Source organism: Poecilia reticulata, chromosome 10, assembly GCF_904066995.2.
Source record: "Poecilia reticulata chromosome 10, P_reticulata-male-v2, whole genome shotgun sequence".
NCBI lineage: Eukaryota > Metazoa > Chordata > Actinopteri > Cyprinodontiformes > Poeciliidae > Poecilia > Poecilia reticulata.
Genome location: NC_088839.1, coordinates 24,696,010 through 24,722,898, shown reverse-complemented (window position 1 = coordinate 24,722,898; position 26,889 = coordinate 24,696,010). Strand labels below are relative to the sequence as shown.

The 26,889-nt window shown below is 38.1% G+C and overlaps 4 protein-coding genes across 10 annotated transcripts in view; 2 read left to right on the top strand and 2 right to left on the bottom strand.

The window, feature by feature from the left end:
- The window catches only part of tmem255a (transmembrane protein 255A), a 30,726-nt gene extending 18,207 nt beyond the window's left edge, over window positions 1–12,519 (top strand). For 4 of the 5 annotated variants that reach the window (XM_081611726.1, XM_017307262.2, XM_008420629.3 and 1 more), the window contains 7 exons: window positions 2,533–2,622; window positions 4,641–4,706; window positions 4,821–4,906; window positions 5,366–5,434; window positions 5,772–5,934; window positions 8,370–8,516; window positions 9,427–12,519. In XM_081611726.1, coding sequence (XP_081467852.1) covers window positions 2,533–2,622; window positions 4,641–4,706; window positions 4,821–4,906; window positions 5,366–5,434; window positions 5,772–5,934; window positions 8,370–8,516; window positions 9,427–9,570 — 765 coding nt within the window. In that variant the 3' untranslated portion in view covers window positions 9,571–12,519. The remainder of the gene's footprint in view (window positions 1–2,532; window positions 2,623–4,640; window positions 4,707–4,820; window positions 4,907–5,365; window positions 5,435–5,771; window positions 5,935–8,369; window positions 8,517–9,426) is intronic. The other variant, XM_008420631.3, reaches the window with a different exon arrangement.
- Window positions 12,520–13,192: 673 nt separating this feature from the next.
- On the bottom strand, window positions 13,193–19,670 carry zbtb33 (zinc finger and BTB domain containing 33). 2 transcript variants are annotated; one of them, XM_008420623.3, is made up of 2 exons: window positions 19,326–19,670; window positions 13,193–17,039 (listed from the first exon to the last, which is right to left on the bottom strand). In XM_008420623.3, the coding sequence occupies exon 2, from the start codon at window positions 17,035–17,037 to the stop codon at window positions 15,286–15,288; it is 1,752 nt and encodes a 583-aa protein (XP_008418845.1). In that variant the 5' UTR covers window positions 17,038–17,039; window positions 19,326–19,670; the 3' UTR covers window positions 13,193–15,285. The 2 variants fall into 2 exon arrangements, with proteins under 2 accessions (XP_008418845.1, XP_008418844.1); XM_008420622.2 differs by having other exon boundaries at window positions 19,256–19,337.
- On the top strand, window positions 18,424–25,037 carry nkap (NFKB activating protein). Of its 2 annotated transcripts, XM_081611725.1 has the most exons (9): window positions 18,424–18,774; window positions 20,302–20,746; window positions 21,609–21,689; window positions 21,777–21,841; window positions 22,276–22,371; window positions 22,453–22,495; window positions 23,277–23,468; window positions 23,590–23,739; window positions 24,653–25,037. In XM_081611725.1, the coding sequence occupies exons 2-9, from the start codon at window positions 20,325–20,327 to the stop codon at window positions 24,825–24,827; spliced, it is 1,224 nt and encodes a 407-aa protein (XP_081467851.1). In that variant the 5' UTR covers window positions 18,424–18,774; window positions 20,302–20,324; the 3' UTR covers window positions 24,828–25,037. The 2 variants fall into 2 exon arrangements, with proteins under 2 accessions (XP_081467851.1, XP_008418846.1); XM_008420624.3 differs by lacking the exon at window positions 18,424–18,774 and having other exon boundaries at window positions 20,159–20,746.
- Window positions 25,038–25,404: 367 nt separating this feature from the next.
- ndufa1 (NADH:ubiquinone oxidoreductase subunit A1) lies at window positions 25,405–26,643 on the bottom strand. The gene is made up of 3 exons (XM_008420621.3): window positions 26,393–26,643; window positions 26,216–26,305; window positions 25,405–25,512 (listed from the first exon to the last, which is right to left on the bottom strand). Exons 1-3 carry the CDS (start codon window positions 26,492–26,494, stop codon window positions 25,492–25,494), a joined length of 213 nt encoding a protein of 70 aa, XP_008418843.1. The 5' UTR covers window positions 26,495–26,643; the 3' UTR covers window positions 25,405–25,491.
- Window positions 26,644–26,889: the final 246 nt, after the last annotated feature.

Here is a 26,889-nt window from a genome sequence, read left to right as displayed (position 1 = left end):
ACGATTTACTACTTTTTTGATTCATAATAGTGACAAAAAGGCCCATTTCTTTTAGCCACTGATTGAAAAGATTGGATGTATGCTTAGAATTTTATTTTGATAGTTTACAGTATTACTGTGAAAATGAAATTTAAAAATCTTACCAAATATTCTTGCTCTAGTTTCCATTGCAAATATCTTATTATTTTTGACATAAAACAAAACTAACTTATGTAGTTATAAGTAACTTTTCAGCAAGTCAGTAATATTTTAATGCTGATGAAAAAATATTATTTCACTTATAGGAAAAATATCTTGGTATAAGTATAAATATCTAGTGGGAATTATTTACTTAAAACAAGCTCTTGTATCTTTCTGAAAGTCTCTTGTAAATTAGTTTAGCTTTGTTTGAAGTTTATTAAGATATTTGCACTATAAACTGGACCAATAACACTTGGTAAAATTGTGTGTTTTTGCAGTGAATTTTACATTCTCCTCATTTTATAAAGTTTTATGCTTTATAAAAACCAAAAATATTAATAAAAAAGTTTTCCTTCTGCTTCCTTCAGTTCCATTCATCCCTTGAAAATCCAGGATGTGTTTTTGTAGACATACAAAAATAGTGAATGTATTTGTTATTTATTTATCTGCTTCAGTAAACCTGATTGCTGCTGCTTGGTGAGTAAACAGGCCTCTGCTGGAGTCGATGACAAGCTGCTGACATAATTTACTCCTTTGGCTGTCGGGTGTTGCATCGGGAAAACATCTGAAACATGCAGAACAGAGTGCCAGGAGACTGGGAAACATGGCAGGAGAAAAAAGACCAAATCTAATTTCTAAAGTACCACTGAGATCCATTAATTTTGTTTGATTCTTTTTCCTCAGTAAGTGGTGTCATTAGGGTTTCTTTCCTCTTTCAATGCAGAACTTTTGTAAACAGGCGTGAGTGCAACTCAATGCTTGCTGTTTTTGTGTCACTGAAAGGCCGAAACATTTTCATTTGAAACTGCTCACTGCTTTGCATCCGTCAGTGATTTAGAATATCTTGTGATGGTGACATCCGTTGTGATGTTTTCATCTGTACTCCTACACTGTGGGACCTTTTGCCATCTGTGTCCAAGAGACTCTGTCCAGCTGGCTAAATATTGCGTTAATATGTACCGTACCGTTTTCCGCACTATTAAGGTGCACCGGATTATAAAGCGAACCTTCAATGAATGTCCTATTTTAAAACGTTTTTTATATATAAGGCACATAGAACACTAGCACATAGCTAATTTGTTCCATACTCTATAATTACATCTACATTTGTAAAGTGGTCTCTGAGTACTTTATATAGTAGGGTGCCTCAGTAGTTGTTTCACTCACGGTGTTGGTGTTGCGAAATTGTGCCCAACTGCATTCTGGGTAACACAGACCAATCAACATGCTGCCACCACAGTCTCTGTTTCTCTTTCCCCGCCTCTCTCCCCCCATGGATTTAAATGTATTATCAAACTTTATTAACAAACCAGCATTCTGACAACTATCCCAGCATGCACCGCACGCTTCTTCTACGGGGCAAAACCATAGTTGCTAGATCTGTTGTGGCTCAATATTGGTCCATATATAAGGCGCACCATGTTATAAGGCGCACTGTCGGCTTTTGAGGAAATTGAAGGTTTTTAGGTGCGCCTTATAGTGCGGAAAATACTGTAGATGCATTTATGCAACACTGTTTAGTATATTATCCAACAATAATAGCACTTCTTGAACTATAGATTCTGTTTAGTTCAAAAATATTAAAAGGAAATTAAATGTTGTTGTTACTCATGTCATCCAAGTACTTTCAGAAAGTCGCTGTGGATGGTGATGCGTTGGGCAGGAACGCATTACCTGCGTTCCTGCAGGTGATGCAGGAGCGCATCACCTGCAGTAGCAGGTCAGTTTCACAACAAATCCAGTAGCAGTCAGTTTCACAGCAAATCTGAAGAAGCCTCTGACTGAAGATGATTTCTGTATGACAGTCCCATCAGCTGCAAGCACTGCTAATCCACCTTGTTTGCTTTTGCTGCTTCTTTTCAAATCTCTGTCAGAGAGACGTTGAACTCCCTCCTTCTCTCTTTGCATCCTTGAAGCCTCCTTTTCAACTCCTCTGGGATTTAGGGTCGTAGGTCAAATATTTGAGCATTTGAGGCGCTAATCAGCTGTTTGCAATTGTAAAAAAACAATACCTGTTTTTCCATAGTTACTCGTCATAAAGTAAAAAATTAGGAGCAAAAATCTTTTCAGGTGCACATCATCCAAAACCAGAGGGTATAATCGACCAAACATTCAACGCCTAAACCTGAAAATGTGTTATTTATATTCAGAAATATGTTAAAAGATCAAATCAAAACTTCAGTGACAAGATATTGGCAATAGAGTTTATCCCTAATCAGTGGCGCCTCTTGGGAGGATTCCCATTGACTCTGGAGTCCTATTTAAAGGCTCTAAGTGCTCAAGCGGTGATAAAACAAATGTAATATACATTTAGTTATCCTGAAGCTGATGCGTCCCTGCTTTCTTCCACAGTTAGTTGCATCTATTGTCTTCATCAGTTTCGGAGCAGTTGCCGCCTTTTGCTGCGCTATTGTTGATGGAGTTTTTGCAGCGAGGCACATTGTAAGTATAACCAATCATTTTATGTGTTATTTTAAAACAAATAACATGCTAGCTAAAGCTACTAGAGTTAGCTAGCATTACAAAGACTCGGTAAGGTCTGTCTGCAGTAAATGGGTGGCAGAAAAAAAAAATTTAGCTGTGGGTAAAATTAGCCGTCATGATGCAAAGTGATCACTAATGCATGTTTAATACAATTGTGCTTAAATAATGACTGAGTGAAAAGGAGCATCCCCATTAGTGGATCTTCATTTGTCAGTAAAATGGAAGATTCTTGTAAGTTTACACTCAACTTTACAGGGATCCTGTTATAAAAGATAAACCATTAAAATGATCCACTGACGGTCGTCGCATTCGTCTTTAGGTTTTAAACCAGATCACATATATACTAGAAAGGGTATAATTAAATCCTACACTGGGGACTCCGACCAGTCAGACATGTTTGAAATGCTACAAAAGCAATTCTACTCTGAAGTGCTTGTAAACACTTACATATGTCACTAACCGCACTTTTAGTGTCTTATTTTCATTTATGTGGTGAATTAATGTCACATAAAAATAATTAAACTTCATAGCAAACACCGTTTGTTTGGTCACTGCTACTGAATCAATGTAGATGTAACTTAAAACATCACAGTGATAATATTACATAATCTCATTCTGTTTACTCACCTCAGGTTGCAGTTTGCTTGAAACTGACAGTGAAGCTGATGGCTCCACCTACTTTCTGATTATTTTAGCCAATAATCATCTGACAGTTGATCTGGCATTTAAAGTTTATTCCTAGATTTGTAATTTATTCTTAGATGTGACCAGAGCAAAGGTAACACACACGGTCCGAACGCAGAAGAAACTGTGAATATCAAAGCATTGATACCAATACACACACTATTCAGAACTGGAGCATATAAAAAGAGGTTGACGTGAGGTTTAGCCCTAAATTATAACATTTTATTCACATGAATAATTATTCATGTAAGCCAAAACGTTTGTTTCTGATAGGAAATGACACAAGTATGTCGCTAAAGATGACAATTTTAACACATTTTAACAGAATTGGCATGTTGAAAATGATTTATACCTTTCAAAATAAATAATGAAAAAACCTTGAGTGGCTCTGCCTCAATTAAATTTTTCTTATATTTACTGGAAAAACATTTAGCAGGTTTTATGGGTATTTTGTTGGTTCATCTTTAATCTTTTGAAGTTTGAAGGCCTCGTTGCCATCAACCTAATTTTAATGTGAACCAGTTCAATAACTTCCATCCTGGTTGTAGTTTGTGTATAATTAGGTGAACAAACACCAGTCATGGATACGTTTTTATTATTTTGGAGTCACAAAGAGACATAAAAACCTTAAGTGTTTGTTTCTACAACACTTGTAGTTTTACAGTTAAGTAAATAAAAATAGAAGTCCAGCTCTGAGCCTGATCATTTTTCACTCTTTTAAAAACCAAACAAGGCTGAACATGCAGGCCTAAATATATCTTTTCCCAGGACACCAGAGACAAACAAACCAGAAGACGCAACATGAATAAACAAGTTCATCCTGTTTGTTGTTTATCACTTCATTTATTAAGTCAAGTTTATTTTCATAGCTTGTTTCAGCAGCAAGGCAGTGTGTTGTTACACTATAAAACATTACATGGTAGCAAATTATGAAACACCAGTAAACATTGCATTTAATCAAATCCCATCATTAAAATATATCAGATATATTGATCAGTGTCCCAGTTATTATGAACCAAAAGGCAGCTTTAAACAGCCTCGGTTTAAAGGAACTCGGTGTTTCAGATGTTTTGCAGTTTTCTGGACGTTTGTTCCAGATTAGAGGAACATAAAAACTGAATGCTGCTTCTCCATGTTTTGTTTCTGGTTCTTAATAATATTCACATTAGAGTAACATTAGGCTTCAGAGTCTAAATAGCTGAAACCTGATATTTATTAAAGTTATTTTTTGTCTTTTTATTCTACTTTGTTACTTGAAAAAGTCCAACACGATGTGATTTGTCCTCCTGCAGGACCTCCGGCCTCTGCATGCCGGGCGCTGTGGGTATCTGTCCAGTGATTCTGCGTCTGAGCGTGACGTAAGCCACCGTTATTATGTCTCACTCTCTCTTCATTGAGTTGTGTGTGGGTGAGGCTGTCGTATCCCGCAGCGATGCAGCGTTAAGGTGCTGAAAGCAGCTTGTGACCCCCAGGTGCCGTGCCACACGCCTCGATCGTCGTGTAAGCTGCATGTGAAGAGCAACACCTGTTACTGCTGTGACCTCTACAACTGTGGGAGGTGAGGAAAACTTTGGTTAAAATTAACAAAGACAAAACTGTGGCTACGTGGTTTGAAGTGCTTCTTTCATTGTTTCGATTTCCAGTAGAGATGCACCAATTAAGTTACCTGATGCTGGATTTAAAGGTCGCCTTGTTGTCAGACATCAAGAACTCTCACAAATTTCTGAGTTTGAAGAAAGTCAGGGAATCCCAAAATGGGATCTTCTTGATCTTCCTTCGTTTTCTGTTGGATTCAAAACTACCTCTGTCCAAAATCCTCCATTATGTTTTTATTTATTCTTTCCCATATGATTAAGCACTTAAAAAAAACTGAATCTGTCCAAATAAAGTACCAGTCAGGATCAGCCAGTAAAGTCAAATCGGTGCATCTCTAATTTTCAGCGTGAGATTTGTTTGCATTGCAGCTTTGATTGTATCAGAACAAGAATGTTTATTTTCTTTTTGACTTTTGTTTCAGAGAACCTCTTATGGGACTTCAGAATAAAGATGTTTTGAAAAAGTTTAGGAAGTCATCCATGATTTGGAAGTAGGTCCCTTCTCCAGACCGATACTGCCCGTTGTAGATCAGTCCAGCATTTTTCTTCCCATGTAGATGCAGTTGTTATGAATAATAAACACCATCATAGAAAAGTGTTGTTCAGTTCATCTCTGCATGTTCTGTTTGTGGCTGACCTGACATTTATCCATCCATTTCAGTTCTGCTCGACTTTTCAAAGCCTCAGTGAAACCCTTTCCCACGATTGCAACCATAAATCAAAACCTGATAACAGTTTCCTGCTGATAACTGAAGAGTAGCCAATCACTGACCCTCTCAGTGACCTCTGTGACCTTTGTCCCCCTCTCTGTCCCACTCACTGGCCCAGCCGTGCAGAAGTGATGGGAGGCTACCATGAATACACAGATGTGAAAAGCTGCCAGGACGTTGTGCACCTTTACTACCTGCTGTGGTCTGCGACCATCCTGAACATCGTGGCGCTTTTTCTGGGCATCATCACTGCGGCTGTGCTGGGAGGCTTCAAGGACATGGTAGGCAAAGATATAAAGTCCAAAAGGAAAAGGGATTTTACTGATATCTGGTCTCAAGTATTTATCGTTCTGACAACTTTTTACTTTTACTGCCTACATTTTAAAAGAATTATCTGCACTTTCTACTCCTTACATTTTCACATTTGGCTCATTATTTCTATGATTAAAATAAAATGATGTGGAGACGTATTAAAACGAGGATAAGAATCCACTTCTCATATAAAAAAGTGTGTCATAGTGACGGCAATTCACCAAAGCAGCAGCAGCAGAAGAAGAAGAAGAAGGAGAATAATAATAATAATAATAATAATAATAATAATAATAATAATAATAATAATAATAATAATAATGCAGGGAGGATTTAACCTGAGTAACAACTAGAGTTGGGCTGCAGCTAGTTACATTTACTCTATTACATTTTCTTGAGTAACTTTTACATTTTTTTTTACTTATATAAGTATTTCTACGCTTCTTACTTTTACTTGAGTAGTTTTATTTTGAAGTATTTCTACCTTTACTTTAGTGAAATTTCTGGATTTTTTTACCCGCTGAATGAAAAACAAACATGTTTTAAATAAAAATTCACAGACGCACACCTGCATCTTTTTTATTGAAAGAAAAAATTTTCTTTTGCCTGATTTTGTTACTTATATGAATTGTTCAAATTTTTGTCCTTAACATACCAAAACTTCCACATAATTTTATATTTTGGTCCATTTGATGATGTAATTTTTAAATGATTGATAATCTGATCAGTTACTCAGTACTTGAATACTTTTTTTTTTTTTAACCATATACTTTTTTACTCTTACTTGAGTAATTTCTTGTATGGGCTACTTTTTACTTTTACGTGAGTAAAAATATGCTGAAGTAGTTCTACTCTCACTGGAGTACAACTGTTGGGTTATCTGCCCTCCTCCATAAACAACAGATTAACTCATTGAGAGATTCAAGACGTTCTCCGTCTTTAAAAACATCCCTCAATGTTTTTGGCTCAAAGAACGATTAGTGACAAATGCAAATGTTTTGTGCAATAAATGATCTTGCTAAAGGTTTGATTTGCAGAAAAATTTGACCGAATCTGTATCTGTTTTTGAATCTCTTTGCCAACACAGTGCATGTTGTGAGCAAAAGTAAAAAAGTACTTTGTTTGACCAGAACTTTTGAAGTATTTTAGCCTTATTGAAACTCTGCCAGAAACAAGAAAAGAAAAAAAAATCCAGCTTTTAAAATGCAGACAAATTACTATTATTACTGTCACTTCTAACAATTTCTGTGCAGGACAATTATACTGAACATTTTGAAGCCTTATTTTAGCCTCATTTTGTATTCTTGAAGGTGAAAGTTACTTTTTACTTTTTGCACTTAACATTTCAAAACTTGTACTTTTTTACCTTTACATCAGTAAAACAGTTCAGCCTGTATGTTTACTTTTACTAGAATATTTTTCAGACACGTATCTTTGTACTTCTACTTAGTAGAGAATGTGAGTATTTTTCACCTCTCTGAATTTGGTCCACATGTTGGATGATAAATTATGATGCAGTTTGGTTTTTGGGTTTCTTTACCATAAAAGCTGTTTTTCCTGATCCATAAAAATAAATATTAATAGCTTATAGCTAAAATAATTAATCGTTCTCCTCACTTCTCCTAGCAGACAATCAGCTGCAGAAACACTGTAAGTCCTAACATCACCGATGTTGCACCATATTCACAGTAGGAGGCGCTGTTTCAGTTTTACACCACACTTTTCCATCCCTATGGTCACAGAAAGTATCCTATATTGTGGCAACGCTGTAACTTAGGATAAAATACTAAATATATAAACTCTGTCCTTCCACCAAATAATGGTCAGATAGTTACTTTTTATTCTTTGTCTCACATATATGTGGTCATCAGATGGACTTTTTCTTTATTTTCCATTTGCCTTGGGAAGCACTTAGCAAATTTTACAAATTTGTAATTGTAGTACAGGAAATGATTTTTCCTGACGTCTCAAAAACAACTTTATAACCATCATCTAATAATTATAAAGGCTTATGCCACTTTTTGCAGCAGATTTTTTATATTTCTTAGTATCCTGCTCACTCTGCATGATAAAACTGTTTTTCTTTGTCAGCCTTCCAGTTGTTTTAAACGAATTATTAATGCTGTCATTGTACATATGGACAAGTTTAGGCAAGTATCTGCGTTCCTGTGATTAATATCAACATGTCTGTCTTACTCAAGTGGTATAATCTCTTGTCTTGTTGTGAATTAATAAAAATGTTCAGTATAATTGTCCTGCACAGAAATTGTTAGAAGTGCCAGTAATAATAGTAATTTGTCTGGATTTTAAAAGCTGGATTTTTTTTCTTTTCTTGTTTCTGGCAGAGTTGCTACAGTAAAGGAGATTGCTGTAAATAAACACCAGTTTGTGTTGTTTTTTGTTCCAGATGCCTGCTCCTGCTTCAGAGACTGCATCTGAACCTGAGGCCATCGCTGCTCCCGTCCCCCCTGCTCCTCCTCCTCCCACCACTGCCCTGAACCTGTACCACAACGCTGCCCCCTGCCTGCCGCCTTACACCGCCTACGACCTGCAGGTGCACTGAAAACATGGCCGACACACATCTTTCAACAGCATAGATTCAGATTACATCAATTATATCAGTAGCTATGTTAAGACTGATATATTTCATGCTAAAATAAGGCTGAGGTTTGCTGATTATTTCCAGCGGTCATTATTTAGTTTTTTTTATTTATAATGAAAACATTTCAAAGTTGTGGCTCACTGGTGAATGTGTTGTTTCCTTTTAAGGGGACATATTATGCAGATTTGTATGTTTTTGTGCTTCCATGAACATCCAGCCATTTTTTGTTCAATAAATGTATGTTTTTTGGTGTCTGGAAATTGAGCCATTTCAAAAACCTTCGGTATGTAACGTCACAGAACTGCCCCTCACCTCATAAGCCTTTACCTAGAAACCCAAGCAGAGCCCTAGCCCGTTACCTAGCAACCCAAGCAGAGCCCCAGCCCGTTACCTAGCAACCCAAGCAGAGCCCCAGCCCATTTCCTAGCAACCCAAGCAGAGCTCCCGCCCATTATCTAGCAACCTACGCTGAGTTCCACCAGGTTTGGTCAACTGGTTTTACTCATGCATGATTGTTTGTTTGTTTTGTGTGTGTACATATTTTTCCTTTATTTTGGGGTGTCTTTAATTAGAGGCTGTAACACAGACTGCTACAGGAGATCTTTCCTGCCAACTGCCACCAGTTTCTAGAAAAACTCTAAAGAATTTTCTAGATATTGAATTTGGTAAAAAAAATGTTTTGGTTTTTGATTCAGTGGGTAGATTATCCAGAAATTTTACTCAAGTAGGAGTAGCTATACTTCATAAGAAAATTACTCAAGTAAAAGTAAAAAGTAAAAATACTCCTACAAGTACATTTTAAAAAACAAAGTTGCTTAAGTAAATGTACCTGAGTAAGTGGTGTTTTCCTGTTTGGTTGCAGGGCCCCTTCCTGTTCCCGGACTCCTCAGGCCTCTCAGATGACTCCCAGTCTGGAGCCAGCCACCTCTGGCCCACCATGATCCCTCCTCGCTACTCCCCGCCTCACGAACACCCCGACGAGAAACCGCCACCGTACAGCCCGTAGGCCGGCTCCAAGCGATGGAAACACCTGAGGACCCGTCAGGTGTCTGGAGACTCTCGCTCAGATTCTGCTGGCTTTTCTTCACAAACTCTGAACGATGCGTTGAAGAAAAGAAAGGCGAGGGAAGGACGACCACAGCGCCGGCTAGCAGGACTAGCGCTAGGACTCGCTCTGGCCGTTTCTGTGCGTCCATATCTGAGAGAGAGAGAGAGAGAGAGACGCAGCCTGCTCACCGGCAGGTTTGTTTACACATCTATCTGCCTTAATGCATACGGACTCCGAACACTGCGCCATTTAAAGACTCTTCTCCTGTACAGAAACTTTCCTCCAGCTCATACGTTCTTCACGTGTCATTAATGGAAACTAAAAAAAAAAAAAAAGCCTTTCTGTCTCAACTGGAGCAGAAGAAATTGACTGAAAGAGACTTTATAGCTGGAAGCTTCAGAGTCTACATAGGAGTCAGGTTGAGAACCCAACGAATCATTTCCGAATTAGTTTCTAAACGTCTCTGACTGTAACTAGAAGGAAATGTTTAATGAAGGCGTCACATGCTTGTGTTTGTACAGCAGCATGTTGTAGTTAGCAGCACCGCTAGGCCTAAAGCAGATCATGATATTTATTTCTGTTCTCTTCTGTGTGGTGAACAGAGCAACGCTATTCAGGAAACAAACTATTGAATCTACTACAGTAGCTGCTGAGGAGACACATTTAACTCTATTTATTCTATTTCTACCAAAAGCTGTGAAGCAGATGTGATTAAATACATTCAGGAAGAATAAACTTGTGTTCTGTTTGTATCAGGAAGTTTGAATTTCTGCTGAAAGGAACTTAAAATTCAACATTGTCATGTTACAAAATACAGTAAAACTTTCAGAAATATTCTCTTCTGATAACATCCGTCCGTCCGTCCGTCCGTCCGTCCCTCCATCCATCCATCCATCCACATCCATCCATCCATCCATCCATCCATCCATCCATCCATCCATCCAAAGTTGTTCCCAGACCTGGTTGGTGTAAATTTAAAATAAGCTGAACACATATTATGTTTAAATGCAAAATGCATCTCAATAAATTCAAAAATCTCCATAAGTTCATTTATTTTATAAATTGACTTTAACTCATACATTATATATATATATATATATATATATATATATATATATATATATATATATATATATTCATCACCTTGAAGTCTGATGATTATGGCTTACATCTGGTGAAAACACAAAACTTTATCTCTAAAATAACATAACATAAATAACAATAACATAAATTAAAAATTGTAACACAATAACATTGTTTAATGCTGACTTATGTCACATTTTTATGCTTCTATTTGGGTCTCAACTGCTTCTAAAAACAAAATTAGCACTTGTGCTAAAATTAGCACTTGTGTGCTAACATTAGATTAATTGTTCTTTGGTTACCTAGCAACCCAATCCGAGCTCCAGCACATCTGGTCAGCTGGTTTTACCGATGTACAATGGCTGCTGGAAGAGACAAGGGTTTTGTTATTGACTTATCTTCCAGAAACCACTTGCTGCATTCTCGTTGGTTGTGCACAAGGCTCCACTTCTGCTTTTCAAAGAAGTACAGTTGTACAACTGTGCATTTGTTTGCAGCCATTTTCACGTGTGAGTGTAAATGTTGAGCTGGGGGCGTGGCCGGAAGCAAATTATTTAGATTTAAAGTGACAAGACGTCCTAAAACAGCTCATCCTGAAATAGACAAAACTGAGCAGATTAAAATGTTATCTTTAGAATGAGTTTGTGCAAAAAACGTAGACCGATCCTAACCTGTTCAAGGAAGCACAGCAGGCCACCTTTAAGCAACACAAGATTATTGATAAACTTCCCAAACATATTAATGGAAAGTTTAGTGGAAGAAAAAGCGGTGTTCTTGAAAAAGCAACAGGAATAACTGGAGATGCTGATTTCATCTTCCAGTAGGACGTAGTATTTATCCACACTGCCAAAATTACTGATACCTTCAATAATGACCATAGTAACACTGTGATACTTGATTGGATCAAACGGGCCTGATCAGAACCACATAGAGAAACTATACAGTACATGAGAATATATGTAAATAGGATTACATTTCTGGTTTTTAATTATTTTAAATTATATTCTTAGTTGGGGTTTTCCATTAGATGTAAGCCATTATCACAGGTGTGTCCAAAGTGTGGCCCGGGGGCCATTTGTGGCCGTCTGAAAGATTTTTTACGGCCCAAATGGAGCAAATCTGCTTAAATGGCTGATGCAGATGGACACTTGTTCAACATTTTTATAGCTACATAACATCTTTAAAAATATCAGGTACACAAAATAGATTTGAATTTATTAGAAGCTGTGGAACCTTTAACAGTGATTTTCCATTTTCTACAAAAATCTGTTCATTTTCCTTATTTTAATAAAATTTAATTAGTTTAGTTTATCATTGAGCAGCTAAAATAATATAAAGAACATTAAAAGTTTATTTTTTTTAATTGTATTTTAAAAAAACTGGACAACTTTCTCCCTCATGGTGAAAACACTGGACTCCACTGCATTAGCATCTAAATAAACACAAAAAGCTTTAAATACATGGTTTGTATTTCACCTTTCCAACACATTCTGATCTACTGAGATGCATTTGCTTCATGTTCTCACGAATCGCCGAGTCCTGCTGGTTTTCCAGCTGGAGTTTGGTGCAGCATCATTCCCATTTCAGTGTCACATCATCTTCTCCAATCAGTGCTGGATTCACTGATCTGGTTTAAAGAGAAACTGAAGTGTAAACGCACATCAGCTACTGGTTTACCCTTCAGTCTGGAGCAGATGGACGTTTCTTCCCACCAATAAATCATTTGTGATTCACGTGGTTTTTCTTTTTGCTTCACCAAAGCTGACGGTGTGACTGTGCAGAGGGTTCTCTGCTGATATTCCAAATAAAAAATGTTGGTTTTGATCTTTGGTTAATCTGCTTGTTTTATGGGTCTAATTGGATTTTGTAGAAACTATTTATGAATGAGTGGTGGATTAAACTGGGTTTTTACACTTTAATAAATTAAAGGAATGTTTCAGCTTTGGAGATAAAAACGACACAAGCCAAAGGATACGGTTTCAATTCAGTTATATATTATTACTATTAATAATATCTCTACAGCAGAAAATTTTTTAAATATTTCCTCACTATGTTTTCTGGTGCTTAGCAAATAGAAATACTTTAGATTATTTTTACTAACATAATAAAGGAGAAGTTTTCTCTTTACTTCAGACAGTGAGGATTAAAGTGTCCTTTCATTGTATTTAAATATCTGGTTTCAACTGTAAAAAACGCTTCCCAAGTTTAAACTTTTAATCATAGACTTTATCATAAAATATCAAGGACTTTCCAAACCTTGAAAGCACCTAAAATAAATTCAAGGATTTCCCAAACGAAGCCTGATTATATTATCTACGTGAAGTGAAACGGATAATGCTGCCGACTTTGCAAAATATCTGATTTAGATTGTTTCAGTATTTTACGCAACTCTTTGTCTTTATTATACATAAATAAATACAAAAATTTTCATCAGAAAACCCATGAATAGTTTTGTTTCCACAATTCAGCACAAAAAAAATTTTTTTATTACCTAAAGGCCTTTTGGTTTCTCTTTAATGCCATGCTGCTGCAAATTTAAACTTTAGTTTTTTGAAAAGCATATAACACAATGAAACATCACATCATACACAATAGTTAATCAATTTATTGAAAAACAATCTGTAGCATTTGAAAACAATACAGACAGCTTTCAAGCTGGAGCTCTACCTTTACCTGCAAGAAGACGGTTCTAATTTCTGACATGATGTAAAAAAAAAAAAAAAAAACACCTGGAAATTTAAGTGCGAAATACTAATAAATCTCAGTTAAAATCCCTACCTTTACATTTAAAATAATACAAAACAAATCCATCTTACACTATGTAAGTAAGTAACCCAATGAAACTGTACAAATTTTCCTGCCACAAGACCCAGATGTGGCAACAATGACATCATGAAAAAATATATTTTACAAAACAAAAGATCCTAAAATCATCATCAGAAGGTCCTTCTTTTAACAGGTGAAGCATCGAGTTGATTTAATATTTGAACAATCTTATTGCATTTTATAATTTGTATTTAACACATTTTCTTTAAGAACAAAAAAAAATCGTGGTAAAATATGTATATTTAGGGTAGAAGACACAAAAAAGACACTTGAATCGATAAATGAAACGGTTAAACTGTCGTCGGTCAGCAGCGTTGAACCGTTTTAGACATCATGGCCTAAATGTTACAAATACATTCATCTCACATTTCAACATGAAACATGCTATGTGATTAATAAAGAGTTTTAAAAGTCTCATCTTTAACTTTTAGTAGAGTCAGTAAATTGAACGGCACATTATTCTGTTGGATGATCAAATCAACGTGAAATCAGTGATTAGCAGATTCAGAGTTTCTATGTTACAAAGTTTAACACCAGATTAATTCACCTGGAAGGAAACACATGAGAACATGTGTGTGTGTGTGTGTGTGTGTGTGTGCTCTGACGTTTACAGTAGGGTGTGAAAAATTTTGAATAATTTTCTAAAAGATGCATCATCTTTTACCATAATTTTCCAACAATACTGAGAAACAATTGGGCAAAGTTTCACATTTACAACAAAAGCTGAAAGTTCAAGCGGTTTTACCTCGACTTCTTTGAACCTTTAGAAACAAGGGAAAATAAATAAAGAACAGTTAGACTTTCCTAAAAGCCTTAAAGCTACAGTATGCAACTTCAAGATTTAAAAAAATGTTTTTAAATATTTGTTAAAACTGTCACTCTGTCATGACAGATAATCTGTGTCTTCTCCCAGAAACTACAGAAACACACTGTTCAGTCAGAATCAACCAATCAGACCCAGGAGGAGGAGCTTAGCGCTGTCAATCACCCTCTCTGCTACACTGAAGCTTCTTCCCAACAGTAGAGCCCATCATGAATGCTAAGGCTAGTTAGCATGGCCACCAATGATGGTGGAGAAACAGTTTTCCTGTAATGATGAGTTGTTTCTCCGCCATCAGCACATTTGGCAGCACACATACTAGTTGATTGACAGCACTAAGAGGATTAGGGCAACTGAAAAAAAAATAAATTTTTGAATTTGAATTCTGATATTAGAGTTAGAATTTTGACTTTGACCTCAGAAGATCCATCCATCCATCCATCCATTTTCTGTACACCCTTGTCCCTCAGTGGATACCAGGAGGGTTGCTGGTGCCTCTCCAGCTAACGTTCCAGCCGAGAGGCAGAGTCACCTGGACAGGTGGTCAGTCTGTCGCAGGGCAACACAGAAGATCAAAGCCAGAATTCCAAGATCAAAGTCAGAATTATGAGGAAAAGGGCAGAATATTTTTCTCAGCGGCTCTAATCCTCTTCTGTACCCGCCTCCTGGTTCTGATTGGCTGTTATTGATTAATGTTTTCAGAGGCAATAGCAGCACAGAGATTGATTTTCCCACAGATCGTCTGTCTCATACCATCATAACAGCTTTAACAAACATGTAAATTTATTTTTTTTAATTTTTTATAAAACTTGCATACTGTAGCTTTAATTTGGCGTAGGGTTAGATTTAATCACAAAACATGATCTGAATTGGAGGACGAACACAGAGTTAGCGTAACCGAGAAGGCACAGGATATCCGGCGGACTGATTGCTTCCCAGCGGCTCTACGGTGTGATGTACTCGAACTCCATGGGTCCCTGCGTCGGGGAGCTCATCGCCGGCGACTCGGAGTCCGGCTGCATGTGAGCGCCCGGCTCGGTGAACAGGTCGTCCCAGTACATCCCGCTCTGCGCCGAAGAGTGCATGGCCTCCATTTCGCCGGGGCTCATCTCCTGCATGCTGCCGTCCTCTGATATGAACGGCGTTCCCGGCAGGTCAGTCACGTATGACTTCTTCTTCGACCTGCACGGCAGCAGGCGGTACAGGTTGTTGTCGCCGTCGTCTTTCTGCTTCCTGCCGCTCGGGTCCTGATTGTGGACTTGCTTGCAGTGGTGGGACAGAACCTGGTAGTTCTGGAACATGTCGTTGCACAGCAGGCACTGGTACCGCCTCTCGCCCGTGTGGCACACTTCATGTTTAGTTCTGTACTCCGCCAGGGCAAACACCTTGTTGCAGAAGCGACACGGGTACTTCTTCTCCCACGAGTGGGTGTTGAAGTGACGCCGCAGACTCGTGATGCACACATACGGGCGCTTGCACACGGCGCAAACGTAGAAAGTCTTCCCATCCATGATCAGCTCGTAGTGGTCGTCCAGCTCCATTTTGTTCTTCTTCCTGTTCGGACTGAGTGTCGGCGACAGCGGCGTCTGGTCGAAGGCCTTTTTGGGCGTCGCCATTAAAGCTCTTTTTCCTTTGTTGGGTTTTGATCCTCCTTCTCCTGGGTCTTCTTTCATTTGGACGATGTCGTACGTGTCCTCTCCGATGTTGGCATAAACTTTACATCCGGATGAAAGCGAATCGATTTCCGTGCCGGTGTCGAGGGTCACCGTCTGTTTCGCCTCTATAGTTCCCTTGGCGCTGCTAGCGGAGACTCCGGAAACATCCAGAAGCCGTATTTTGGGATCGCCCTCCTGGGATGAAACAGCGACTTGCTTCTTGTGGACTCCCAACATGTCGGTGCTTTCACTGGTCGGCCCCGGTGTGAGGCTGCCTGGTTGGGCGTGCGTCGCCGGGGAGTTACTGGAGCTGCGGTCCGAACTGTTCACCTGACACTTTGCGCCGTTAGTTTTCGGTGTGGTGGCTGCTTTTCCTGCATCCGCCGCAACATGATTCGAATCTTCGCTTTGTTTGGGTTCAACGTTTTCCGATTCCACTTTTTCCAAATCGATGATGTCAGAAGGGTTGGCCTTGAGACTCGCCGCTCTGGTTTGAGCGTCGGTGCAGGAGACGAACACTACATCATCGCCCTCCTCCTCGTTACCCCCGGGTTTCTTCGTCTGATTGAATTCCTCTGCGGAAATGGAGAAGGACTCTGTGATGACGGGCATAGTCTCAGTAGAGGCGTCGCTCTTGCTTCCCGTCTCCTGGGACAAACCCGACAGACCTTTCACTTGTGACAGTGGCGAATGCAAGTTCGCAATAAACTTCACTCCCAGGATCTTTCCGGCGCGGATGAGTTCCTCCAGCATGTCGGAGCGGACGCGGATGATCCTGGAGCTGTAGATGTAGTTGAGGATGTGCTCAAAGATTTCTGGCCGGATGAAGTTGAGCTCGATGACTTGACCGGCGACGGCAAAAAGTTGGTGAAAGTACGTGCTGGAGGCCGACAGGATTGTTTTGTGCGCTCTGAATTTCTTGTCCTGTATGATGATGGTGATGTCACAAAACAAGCCATTGCTCCGCTGCTCGTTCAGAGACTTGAGGACAGCTGCTGAATACTGCGTGTCGGTTGCAGATATCAGCTTTAGGCTCGGCATGGCTGCAGAAAGAGAGGAGGAAGAAACAAAAACAGAATAAAATCAGAGTCCAGTGAGTCTGTGTGGTCACCAGCTGTGTTTCCATTAACCATAGAGATGCGCAAATTGAAATTACGAAAAATGTATTTGCTTAATGGAAACTCACAAAGTTTTGTAAAAATGTAGATGATTTTTCAGTCGTACTTGAAATGGAAAAAATTTCCAAAACTGCAACAGAAGCACTTTTTTTGCACAGCAGTCACATCAATAGTTAGGTGTTACTACTGGCGAAAACGACAGAGAAGACGACAGGAAGTAGTAGGAGGAAGATGGTTTGTTTTTGTTTTTTTGGACAAGGAGCAGCTGGATCCAGTTTTCACAGCATCACACAGTTCATAGAAAGTCGTCATTCTAAAATGTTGAATATATAACTTTTCTGTAAAATTGTTGACTACAATTTACCCAAAACATTGCATACGTAGCTGCTCCCTAATATCAGTGGCTTGTTGCTCCAACGCCTGAATAAGACGGCGACTTCTCTCATGTAACTGTTTACATCTGTCGCTGGCACAACTTTTAAAGACGTATCCAAGCTTATTCACGTGTATCATTTTAATTTCTTATTTAGTAGAAATTATGTTTTTTAATTAACATTAGCAGAATAGTGGCAACGTTTGGCGCACACTTCTAATGAAAATGCAGCCATTTACAGCAACTTCTAATCTGTTTATTTTCCGGGCACCTTAGTCGTTTATCATCACAGAACAAGAATAACTCCCCATGCAACAGATATGAGATTATATCCAGAGTTCAATATAGAGAGAAATGTCACTTCTTCTCACGTTCAACCATAAACTTAAATGTAACATTTTATTGGGATTTAATGAGATAGAATAAAACAATGGTAAACCTGATACACTTTATCAATTAAGCAAATGATAAACTAAAATGAGCTTAATAATTTCCAGTCTGATTAATAATTTTTGAATGGCAAATTTGTTTGAATAAACATCAAAAACCAGTTTATTAATGCTTTCAGTAGTGTTTATTTCTATTTTCTTTTGTTTTTGGTTGTCAAGTTTTAATTTTGATAGTTACAGTGTGAACTGTTCTTTAAAAAAATGTTTATCAATATTTGAGAGGGCAAACTTGCATTATTATCCCACCATCAATATATCACTTGAAAAGGGTCTCAAAACAACGTTATTGTTTATCACAATAAGGTCCGGGAAGAATGTGTCATTGTTATTGTAACAGGTCTGTCTGCCGAGCCATGCCACATCCAGGGAATGTTCTGTTTAGAAAGTTATGCAATGTCCGCATATTACAAGTAGGGCAGAAAGTTCAGCTTTGATCCAATCGCACAACTTGGTTTGCAGCAAACTGCAAACAGGAGCTCCTGTTGCTTTCATTCTGACGATGGACTGAACTGATGATTTAGATATGATTCTGTAACAGAACCGTACTTTAATTTTTATTGTGCACTAATGAGGCCTTTACTGAACAGCTGTATTCCTACTGAATAAATTAAAAACAGGTGAAAAAAATTATAATTTACTGACATCTGAAGGCAATTTGGCTGCGCTGGATTTTATGTAAGAGTATCAGATAAAAGGGGATCGAGTACAAATGCACATTATTCTTTTCAGATCTTTCTTTGTAATAGAAAAATATAAGGTAAGCAAACATTGTTTGACTTCCTCCTCACGATTACGCAAAATCCAACTGACATCAATGAAACAGCGTGAAGTTCAAGAGGTGAGTAGACATTTAAATGACCTACAAATAATTATTAAAAAAGGAAGGACACAAGGAAATAATTCCACAGGCTGTTATGAAGTGAAGGCGAACATATAATTCTATTTAAGAGCTTTTAGAAAACTAAAACAATGAGGTTTTCTGTGCTAATGGTTGCTTAGTGATAGTACAGTTTTATTAATAATACAGCAATTGCTAAATTTTAATTCGTATAATATCATAGAAACTGCCTTTATTAAAACAGGCTATGTCGATTTTATAAGTATTGTATTATCGGTCTGTAACATATCCGTAACTAAATATTCAGTCGCTGCTGTTAGCATGCTAACAAAGGTAACGATGACTTCTCTCTAATGAAGAGGAAGCGCGGCCTGCTGCTTAGCATCCTGTTAGCATGCGGGTTTTTAATTACACAAAACGGGTGAAGAAATCACGCAGCGGCTCTATTTTTATACACAAAAAATGGTAATTAAATATTTACCTGCACCCCCGATGCCCGACCCAAATCTAAACCTGCAAGTTGTCAAAAAAGCTGGAGTGTAAATAATTACCTTCGCTGCCGACTGACAACAGACCGGAAATTTCCTGCAGACAGCTGCACCACAGAAACCACCGGAACCCTTCAAAATAAAGGTACCTGAACTTGAGATTACTTTTCCAGTAAAAAAAAGTTTCTTTTATGAGAATATAATAGTTCAATGTTTACTCGAAATTTTGGTATTCATTGGACACCACCGTTTTGATATTTTTCGTTTTACAAAGAAAATACAATAAATAAACAAGTCAGAAGCATTAGACGTTTTCTAAAAGTTAGGAATATGGACAATATTAAAATTGAGTCCATAGTGTTCTTAATAATGCCAAAGGACGAATTTGATTATATTTACTTTTGAATGGATTTAATCAGATGATGGTGCTATTGTGAATATAAGGGGAAAAAATGCATTCATTAACAATATTTAAAAAATCAGAAAGCGGTCAAGATCAGCAGACTGCTTTAAAATGCTTTTAACTATTTAGTTTTAAGACCTTTCTGATATTTGCAAGAGTATAAACTAAGTAGCTTTGATAAAATTAACTAAAGGAAAGATTGAATGTTTTTATATTTCTTTGTTCAGAATAAACATGGGCTGAGCACATCAACAAAAGGGAGAAAATACTTAAAATATTTATTTTAAATATTCATAATGAAATGAGTCTTAGCCTCATCTCCCTAAAATAGGGGCCTAATTTTCCTTTGCCAAAAGTGTTAGTTTTTTATTTTTCCTAAAACATGTTTTAGTAAGGAATAGGTGGTAAATTCATTCATTAATTCATTAATTTATGCCAAAGTCACTTTTGGGGAAAATAACATGGGCCATTTACAAGACGGTAGGAACTATTGTTCAGTGGATTCGGGAGGAATAGGGAACCTTTTAAGTGTTGGACCACTTATCTCTTCCTGTTATTGATTGCGCACTAAAATAGAAAGCCACATCTCCTGTCTCACTCTCTGTTTTCATTTAATTTTGTAACTTTATTAAGCAGTAAGTTCTCGGAGGTCGGACGGGATGCCTCTGTCTGACCGGTCCAGCTCCGACGGCGGCAGGGACTCTCCGAATCCTCGGGCCCGGAGACCCCGTACACGATCCCGCAGCCGAAACCGTAGCCGAGAGTGTAGTCTGTCTCCGGACAGCTTTGGGCCCAAACTCCCGAAGCCCCGCAACAAGGAGAGGGAGCGAGAGGAGCGGGAGCGTCGTTTCAAAGAGGCGAGAAACATCCGAAGATTCCGCATCGGGAGTCCCGGTCGGAGCCGCTCCAGATCCAGATCCAGGTCCCGGTCCCGGGATCGACACAACAACAGCACCAACAACAACCACGGCCACTGGTCCGAGCAGCGCGATGGAAAACACGGCGGCTTCAAAGATGACTATTACTACCAGCAGCAGAGGGACGACGTCCAGAGGCAAAGGCAGGAGGCTTTCATTGCCAGGTAGGAGAAATCCAGTTCATGTTCACGAAAAGCTGTTTCCTTGGTGATCTGTGGTTGCTTGGCAACTTGAAAGACGCAAGTTTGATTCCTGCTTCCGCCACACATCAACGTGAGCTGGGCCTCTGATAGTTAATCTTCTTTACATTTGAGGCCAAATCTGACCTTCTGCATTATCTCTGCTAAAGAACTGAACCGCCATAGCATGACTCTGCCACCACCATGTTTTACCGTGGTCCTGCTGAGTTTTCTGTATATGTCTGCATAATCATGACAATTATAACAAAGGCATGAAATATTTCACTCAGTCTGTAGTGAATCTATGTGTTTCAGTTCCTCAAATTAACTTCTTCACAATATTCAAGTTTTCTGGGAGATACCTGTAGACGTTACCATCGTATTCTAGGTTGTTGTGGGTAAATGATGCTCTTCTCGCCTTTACAGCTGTGTGTTGAAAGGCTTAAAGTTGTCCCTTAATCTATCTATTTTTGGATCATACACTGCAAAAACGCAAAACTCAGAAATATGAAGGATTTATTGACCTAAACAAGCTTGTATACCTTTCTAAAAAGTTATTTGTAAGTTGGTTTTGTCTTTTTTTCAAGTGTTTGCGCTATAGATTAAAAAAACTTGATAAGATTTTGTGTTTTTTGCAGTGTATCTTCAGCAGTATTACTGCGCGATGTTTGAACTTGGGAATTTGATTTATAGCCAAACCATTTTTTAACCTAATGAGAACTCTCTAATCTGTCTGCTGTGTTTTCATGATTGTTTTTGTTCCCTCCAACAAAACTCCAAGGCCTTCAGAAAACATAATTTATGTATATTTATATTTTTTTGATATAAATGTGGTGATGCGTTCCAGGCGTCTCCAGGAGCGGGAGCGGATCGGTGAGCTCGGTTGTCCTGAAGTCTGGGGATATTCTCCAAGAGTGAAAGAACCAGAGTGAGTGAAGAAAACCCATCATCAATGTTCTCTACGTTTCTGCTTTGGAGGAACATTTGTGTTAATTATGGCTTTTCTTTCCATCAGTTCTGATGAATTCACACCAGTTGAAGAAGATGAGAAAAACAGCAGCTCCGAATCCAGCTCAGAGGGTAGGAACTGTTTGACTGGAAATTATTTCTGATACAATTCCTATAAAAAGTATTTGTTTACTTTTGATGATGTTTTACACTTTTTGTTGCCTTTTTTGTGTTTTGTTGCCTCCGTTGGTCAGAGGCAACAAAATCTGCCTCTGACCTAATTTTATTGAATTAGGTCCGACACTTTTAATAGGGATGAATATTTATACAATCACTTATTTCATGCTAAATGTTTTTATTTAGTTGAAATCATAGTCATTTGACTAATATTAAAATTTTGAAATAAAAATTTTTACAAATTTTTCCGTCAAAAAGACAGATTTTGTTTCTCGTGACTGATTTGTAAAAGCCATCCAGTACATGCAGATTGTATGTTGGAATACAATTTACTTGCAAATGTTGAGCACCTGTATTTAGCTCTAAGCCATTTTGTCTCTACTTAACAGAGGAAAAGAAGAAGAAGAGAAAGAAGAAGAAGAAGTCGAAGAAGAGAAAGACCAAGAAACACTCTGAGGACAGCGAGTTGGAATCGGATTCAGAAGGTGAAACATTTTAATTTCTTTACCCAACAAATCTGATTGTCTTATTACTTTTATAAGCTGAAATGTCTTCGTTTTCCACAGAAGAAGAAGTGAAAAAGAAGAAAAAAAAGAAGAAAAGCAAGAAGTAGGTTCTCATTTGTCAGACTGTTACGTCCACCAAGGGCACAGCATATTTGAGGACACGAGACAAAAAGATGAGGGTTCAACAAATTTTATTCTTAAATTTTCTTCACTTTGGTTTTCTTACTTCAGCTTCTTCTGATTTTCTGCGAAGAAAATGGAGTTAAAGGCCCTCAGATCCTGTGTCCCAAAAAAATAAAGAAAAACAAAACCCCAAAAGTATTAACAGAAAGTTGGACCTAGTGAGCCGATCAAACAGAACAAAACGGTACAGCAGGGGACCAACCCTATACAGGGCCGTCGAAGCCCCTACTGGTACCGGACTAAAGCAAAAAAGATCCTAATGCAAAAGAAAGATCGAAAACGGGACAACCGGTCCCATCAGGCCAAAATCACAAGAAAAAAGCAAACAAACAAAGGTTTACAGAAATGCCGCATGGCAGGCTGGAAGCGTCAGCTGCGGCCCACAGCGACTGGATGTGCGCGCACTGCGCCCGGTGGTGGTGGAGCGAGCGGAAAGGCGGAGCTTAGGCGGGATTCTCAACACGCCGAAAGCCAGCTTATTTATAGGCGGACCAACAGCGCCACAAATTAACGTAATTAAATGACCAAAAAGAAATTATCCAAACTCCAAAATATATTAACAAAAGGTCATTCAACTAAAGTCAATAAGAAAACAAAGAAAAGAGACAAAAATCATAATGTGCCCAAAGCACATAACACAGACTAATAACGCTCTGGTACGTTTTTGTTGTGATCGATGAAACATCTCTATTTTGTTGCAGGTCGAAGAAGTCCAAGAAGAAGAAGGCGAAGAAGAGCCGGAAAGAGTCCAGCGACTCCAGCAGCGAAGAGTCGGAGGAAGAGGAAGAGGAAACTGGCGGTCTGATGTGGGTGGAGAAAACCGGCGTCGATGAGAACATCGTTGGTCCGGAGGCGCCGCTCACTCATCTGTCACAGGATGACAAACCGCTGGAGTGAGTCTTTTCTTTTGCTTTCTCATTTCCCTTCAGATGTTTTCTGGAACCGAACCATGCAGTTTAGTTGTTTGTGAGTTTTGTGTTTGTGAAACTCCTGTTGTTTTGTGTCTTCCTCCAGCTTCGGTCACGCCCTGCTGCCGGGTGAAGGTGCTGCCATGGCGGAGTACGTGAAGGCGGGCAAACGGATCCCCAGAAGAGGAGAAATCGGTCTGACCAGCGACGAGATTGCAAACTTCGAGAAGTCTGGTTACGTCATGAGCGGCAGCAGGTGAGCAAAATTTAAAGTGAATTAGAGCTGAGATGATTAATTGTGATGAATTGATTATTGAATAATTATCAACTGACACCAATATTGGATAATACAGACTCTAAAAAGAGGCAATTTGCTGAAAGAACACACTGAGAGCAGTAATTAAGCCAAAACTGTTAAAAAATCTAAATTTGAATTTATTTTTAAGAAGAAAAACCTTTTTTGTGTTTAAATTTGTTCAGCCCAGAACTCCTCTAGTGGCAAAGTTTTGGCTTCAGAAGTAGTTTTAGTTACAAGTGATCAATAAGTCACTATTTGATGTTATTGCATTTTAGGTAATAGTGATGTTTTTTGTTTTTTTTTAATAATTGATTTCTTTGCATTTTTATGCATTACTAATATAAAATAAGTGGTTAAAATAAAATCTAAAGGATGTGACAATTTTCAGATTGTCAGAATAATTGATAGAATAATCAGTTATTAAAATAATGTAGTTGCAGCCTGGTATGAACATTTTCTCTACTTAAATATGATATTAGGTATTTTGACACAGCAGAAATATTCATCTGTGTAGTTTTTCTTACAGTATTCATAACTCGAACATGTTATGTTACACCATTGACTATATATTAATAAATATTTCATTGGAATTTTATGTGGTAGACAAAAATGTGAAGTGGGAGCAAAATTAATATATTTAGCAAAAAAAGAAAAACTGAAAAGTGTGGCATATTTGTGTTCATCTCCTGCTACATACACACATTTATTTATAAATAAAGTCATGCTAGAGTGGTGCTCTTGGGGGCTCTAATCAGCCGCTTAACTCACATATGCCTTGGGCCGGCCATGTTTGCCCATATAACCGTTCTTTTGCTTTTTTCCATGTTTGTACCTTCTGTAACCCTGACATTTTATCTTTTTCCTCCTGCAGACATCGTCGTATGGAGGCCGTGCGTCTGAGGAAGGAGAACCAGATCTACAGCGCGGATGAAAAGCGAGCTCTGGCCTCCTTCAACCAGGAGGAGAGGAGGAAACGCGAGAGCAAGATCCTGTCGAGTTTCAGAGAAATGGTGTACAGAAAAACCAAAGGCAAGGAGGAGAAGTGACTGTTGCTTAGTTTCCCTTCAGCTGGAAGGATTTACTTTGTCTGGTGACTTAAAGTGTAATATTTTATTTCCGAGAGTGCTCCTAAATTCAGTTTTCCTTCTGTAAGGATGTTTTAACTGTAAAGAAATGTCTGAAAGTGAAGTCTAATTGTAATTGTCTCATTTCTTCTAATCCACATGAGCAGAGAAATAAAAACCTTTTTATCTCCACTGTTCTGTCTGTACTTGAAGTTAAACTGATAAAAAGCCTGAAAATTAAATAAAAATAATCTTACTGTATATGTTCATCTGAAATGTTCATGTAAATGTTTCAGCTTGTTTATAATCTAACAGATAACTGAAAACCAACCTTTGTTGTACACTTAATATCAACAAGATATACATAAAAGAGCAAATGTCCACTCCACAAATCAGTGGAGTGGAAATGATCAAATACAACAATACTTTAAGTATTTTGTAGTTATGTAGGCATCAAGTAAATGCTTTTTAAAAAATCTATTTAAAATGCTAATCATTAAAATAGAAGCTATGTAAAACTCGGACTAAATCTTGTTAAAAAAAACCCAAACCCAAAACATTTCTAGTGAGGAACAGTTTAATCACAACTGATTTTTAAAAGACATATTTAATTTATAACATGGACATTTCTGCTCTTAATCTTCCATTACTTGATGTTCTCGAGTCCCTGCAAGGGAAAAAGAAAAATGTTCAGCATTTTAGTCATATTTATAGGAAAACTACAGGTTTGGCCTAAAACGCATAAAATATCCACATCATCTTGGATCTCCTTGAACCTAAGCTTTTAAGTGAAAACATTTCGGTTAATTCTCTCCAACTGTAGGTGATATGTTGTAGAATTTGCCAAATGATGTAAAGATTTGTACAAAAAAAAGAAGAAAATTAAGAAAATCTAGAAGTTAGAGCTCAGAGTCGATTAATCCAATAAAAAACAGCAACACTGGTCATTGAAGATTTTTCCCCATTTTCACAAATGAAAAGAAACTTCTTTCACTAACAGGATAATTATTTCACTACTTATGGTATACCTTTGGTTATATTTGACTGATGAGCGTTGATGCAGAACTGGAGATAAATTAACATGTAGTAAATGTCAAATAGCAATAAAACTGTCCAAGTTTACAAGTTTTTAAAGAAACACACCCCAATTTTAAATACACCCAGAGTTTCAACACAAGGTATTCCATTACATTGCCTGATAAGCATTGTCATTTTAAATAGTGTATGCAAATATCTGGTTCCAATTGTTAGTTGCTAATTCTTTGTATAGCTGATGGGACTTTCTCCAAACATTTTTACCAGAAAATAAAAGCACGTAAATAACCGAAGCCATTCGTTTTACAGCCGTTTTTGATTTAAAACGGATTCACCTTGGAGTTAAAGTACTGATCCGTCCCCGACACTCTCCTGTCCCTTTCCATCACATACCACTGCCATGGATTCCGGGCGATCCTTTTCTCCTGTACGGGGATAAAACAGTTGCAGTCACACAAATTAAAGCAGACGTTAGCGTCCAGACAGCAGCATCGGTCAGAGTCACCCTTCACCTTTCCGCCGTTGGTGAACTTATGTATGTGTGTGGTCAAAATGCCCGGAATGATCATGCAGGCTGTCATGAGCCCGAAGGAGGGGAGGATTTCATACCACATCTTCCGTCACTTCAACAACCAGAAACAAAGAAGAAGCAGCGAGGACAACGTTGTCCTCCAAAAATATCAAGAAAATTTGTCTATTATGCTAACGCTGCTAACAAAATGTCGACCGCTCTGCTCCGACTTCCGTAACCAGAAGGAATGATTTCCGGTATGAACTTTTCAAAATTAAAGCATCAAGAATCTTCTTTTTTAATGACAGTTGTCAAACAACGTTTAAAAGTGCGTTACCGCCACCTACTGGAATGGAGTTGTGGGACGCTCTATGTCGGTGTGGGACATGTTTTGTTCCACACAAACAATATGGAGAGCCATTTCAGCCAAAATTAAATAAATAAATAAATGGGTGAAATAAATAAAAAATGAGTAAAATAAATCAAAAAATGAAGAAA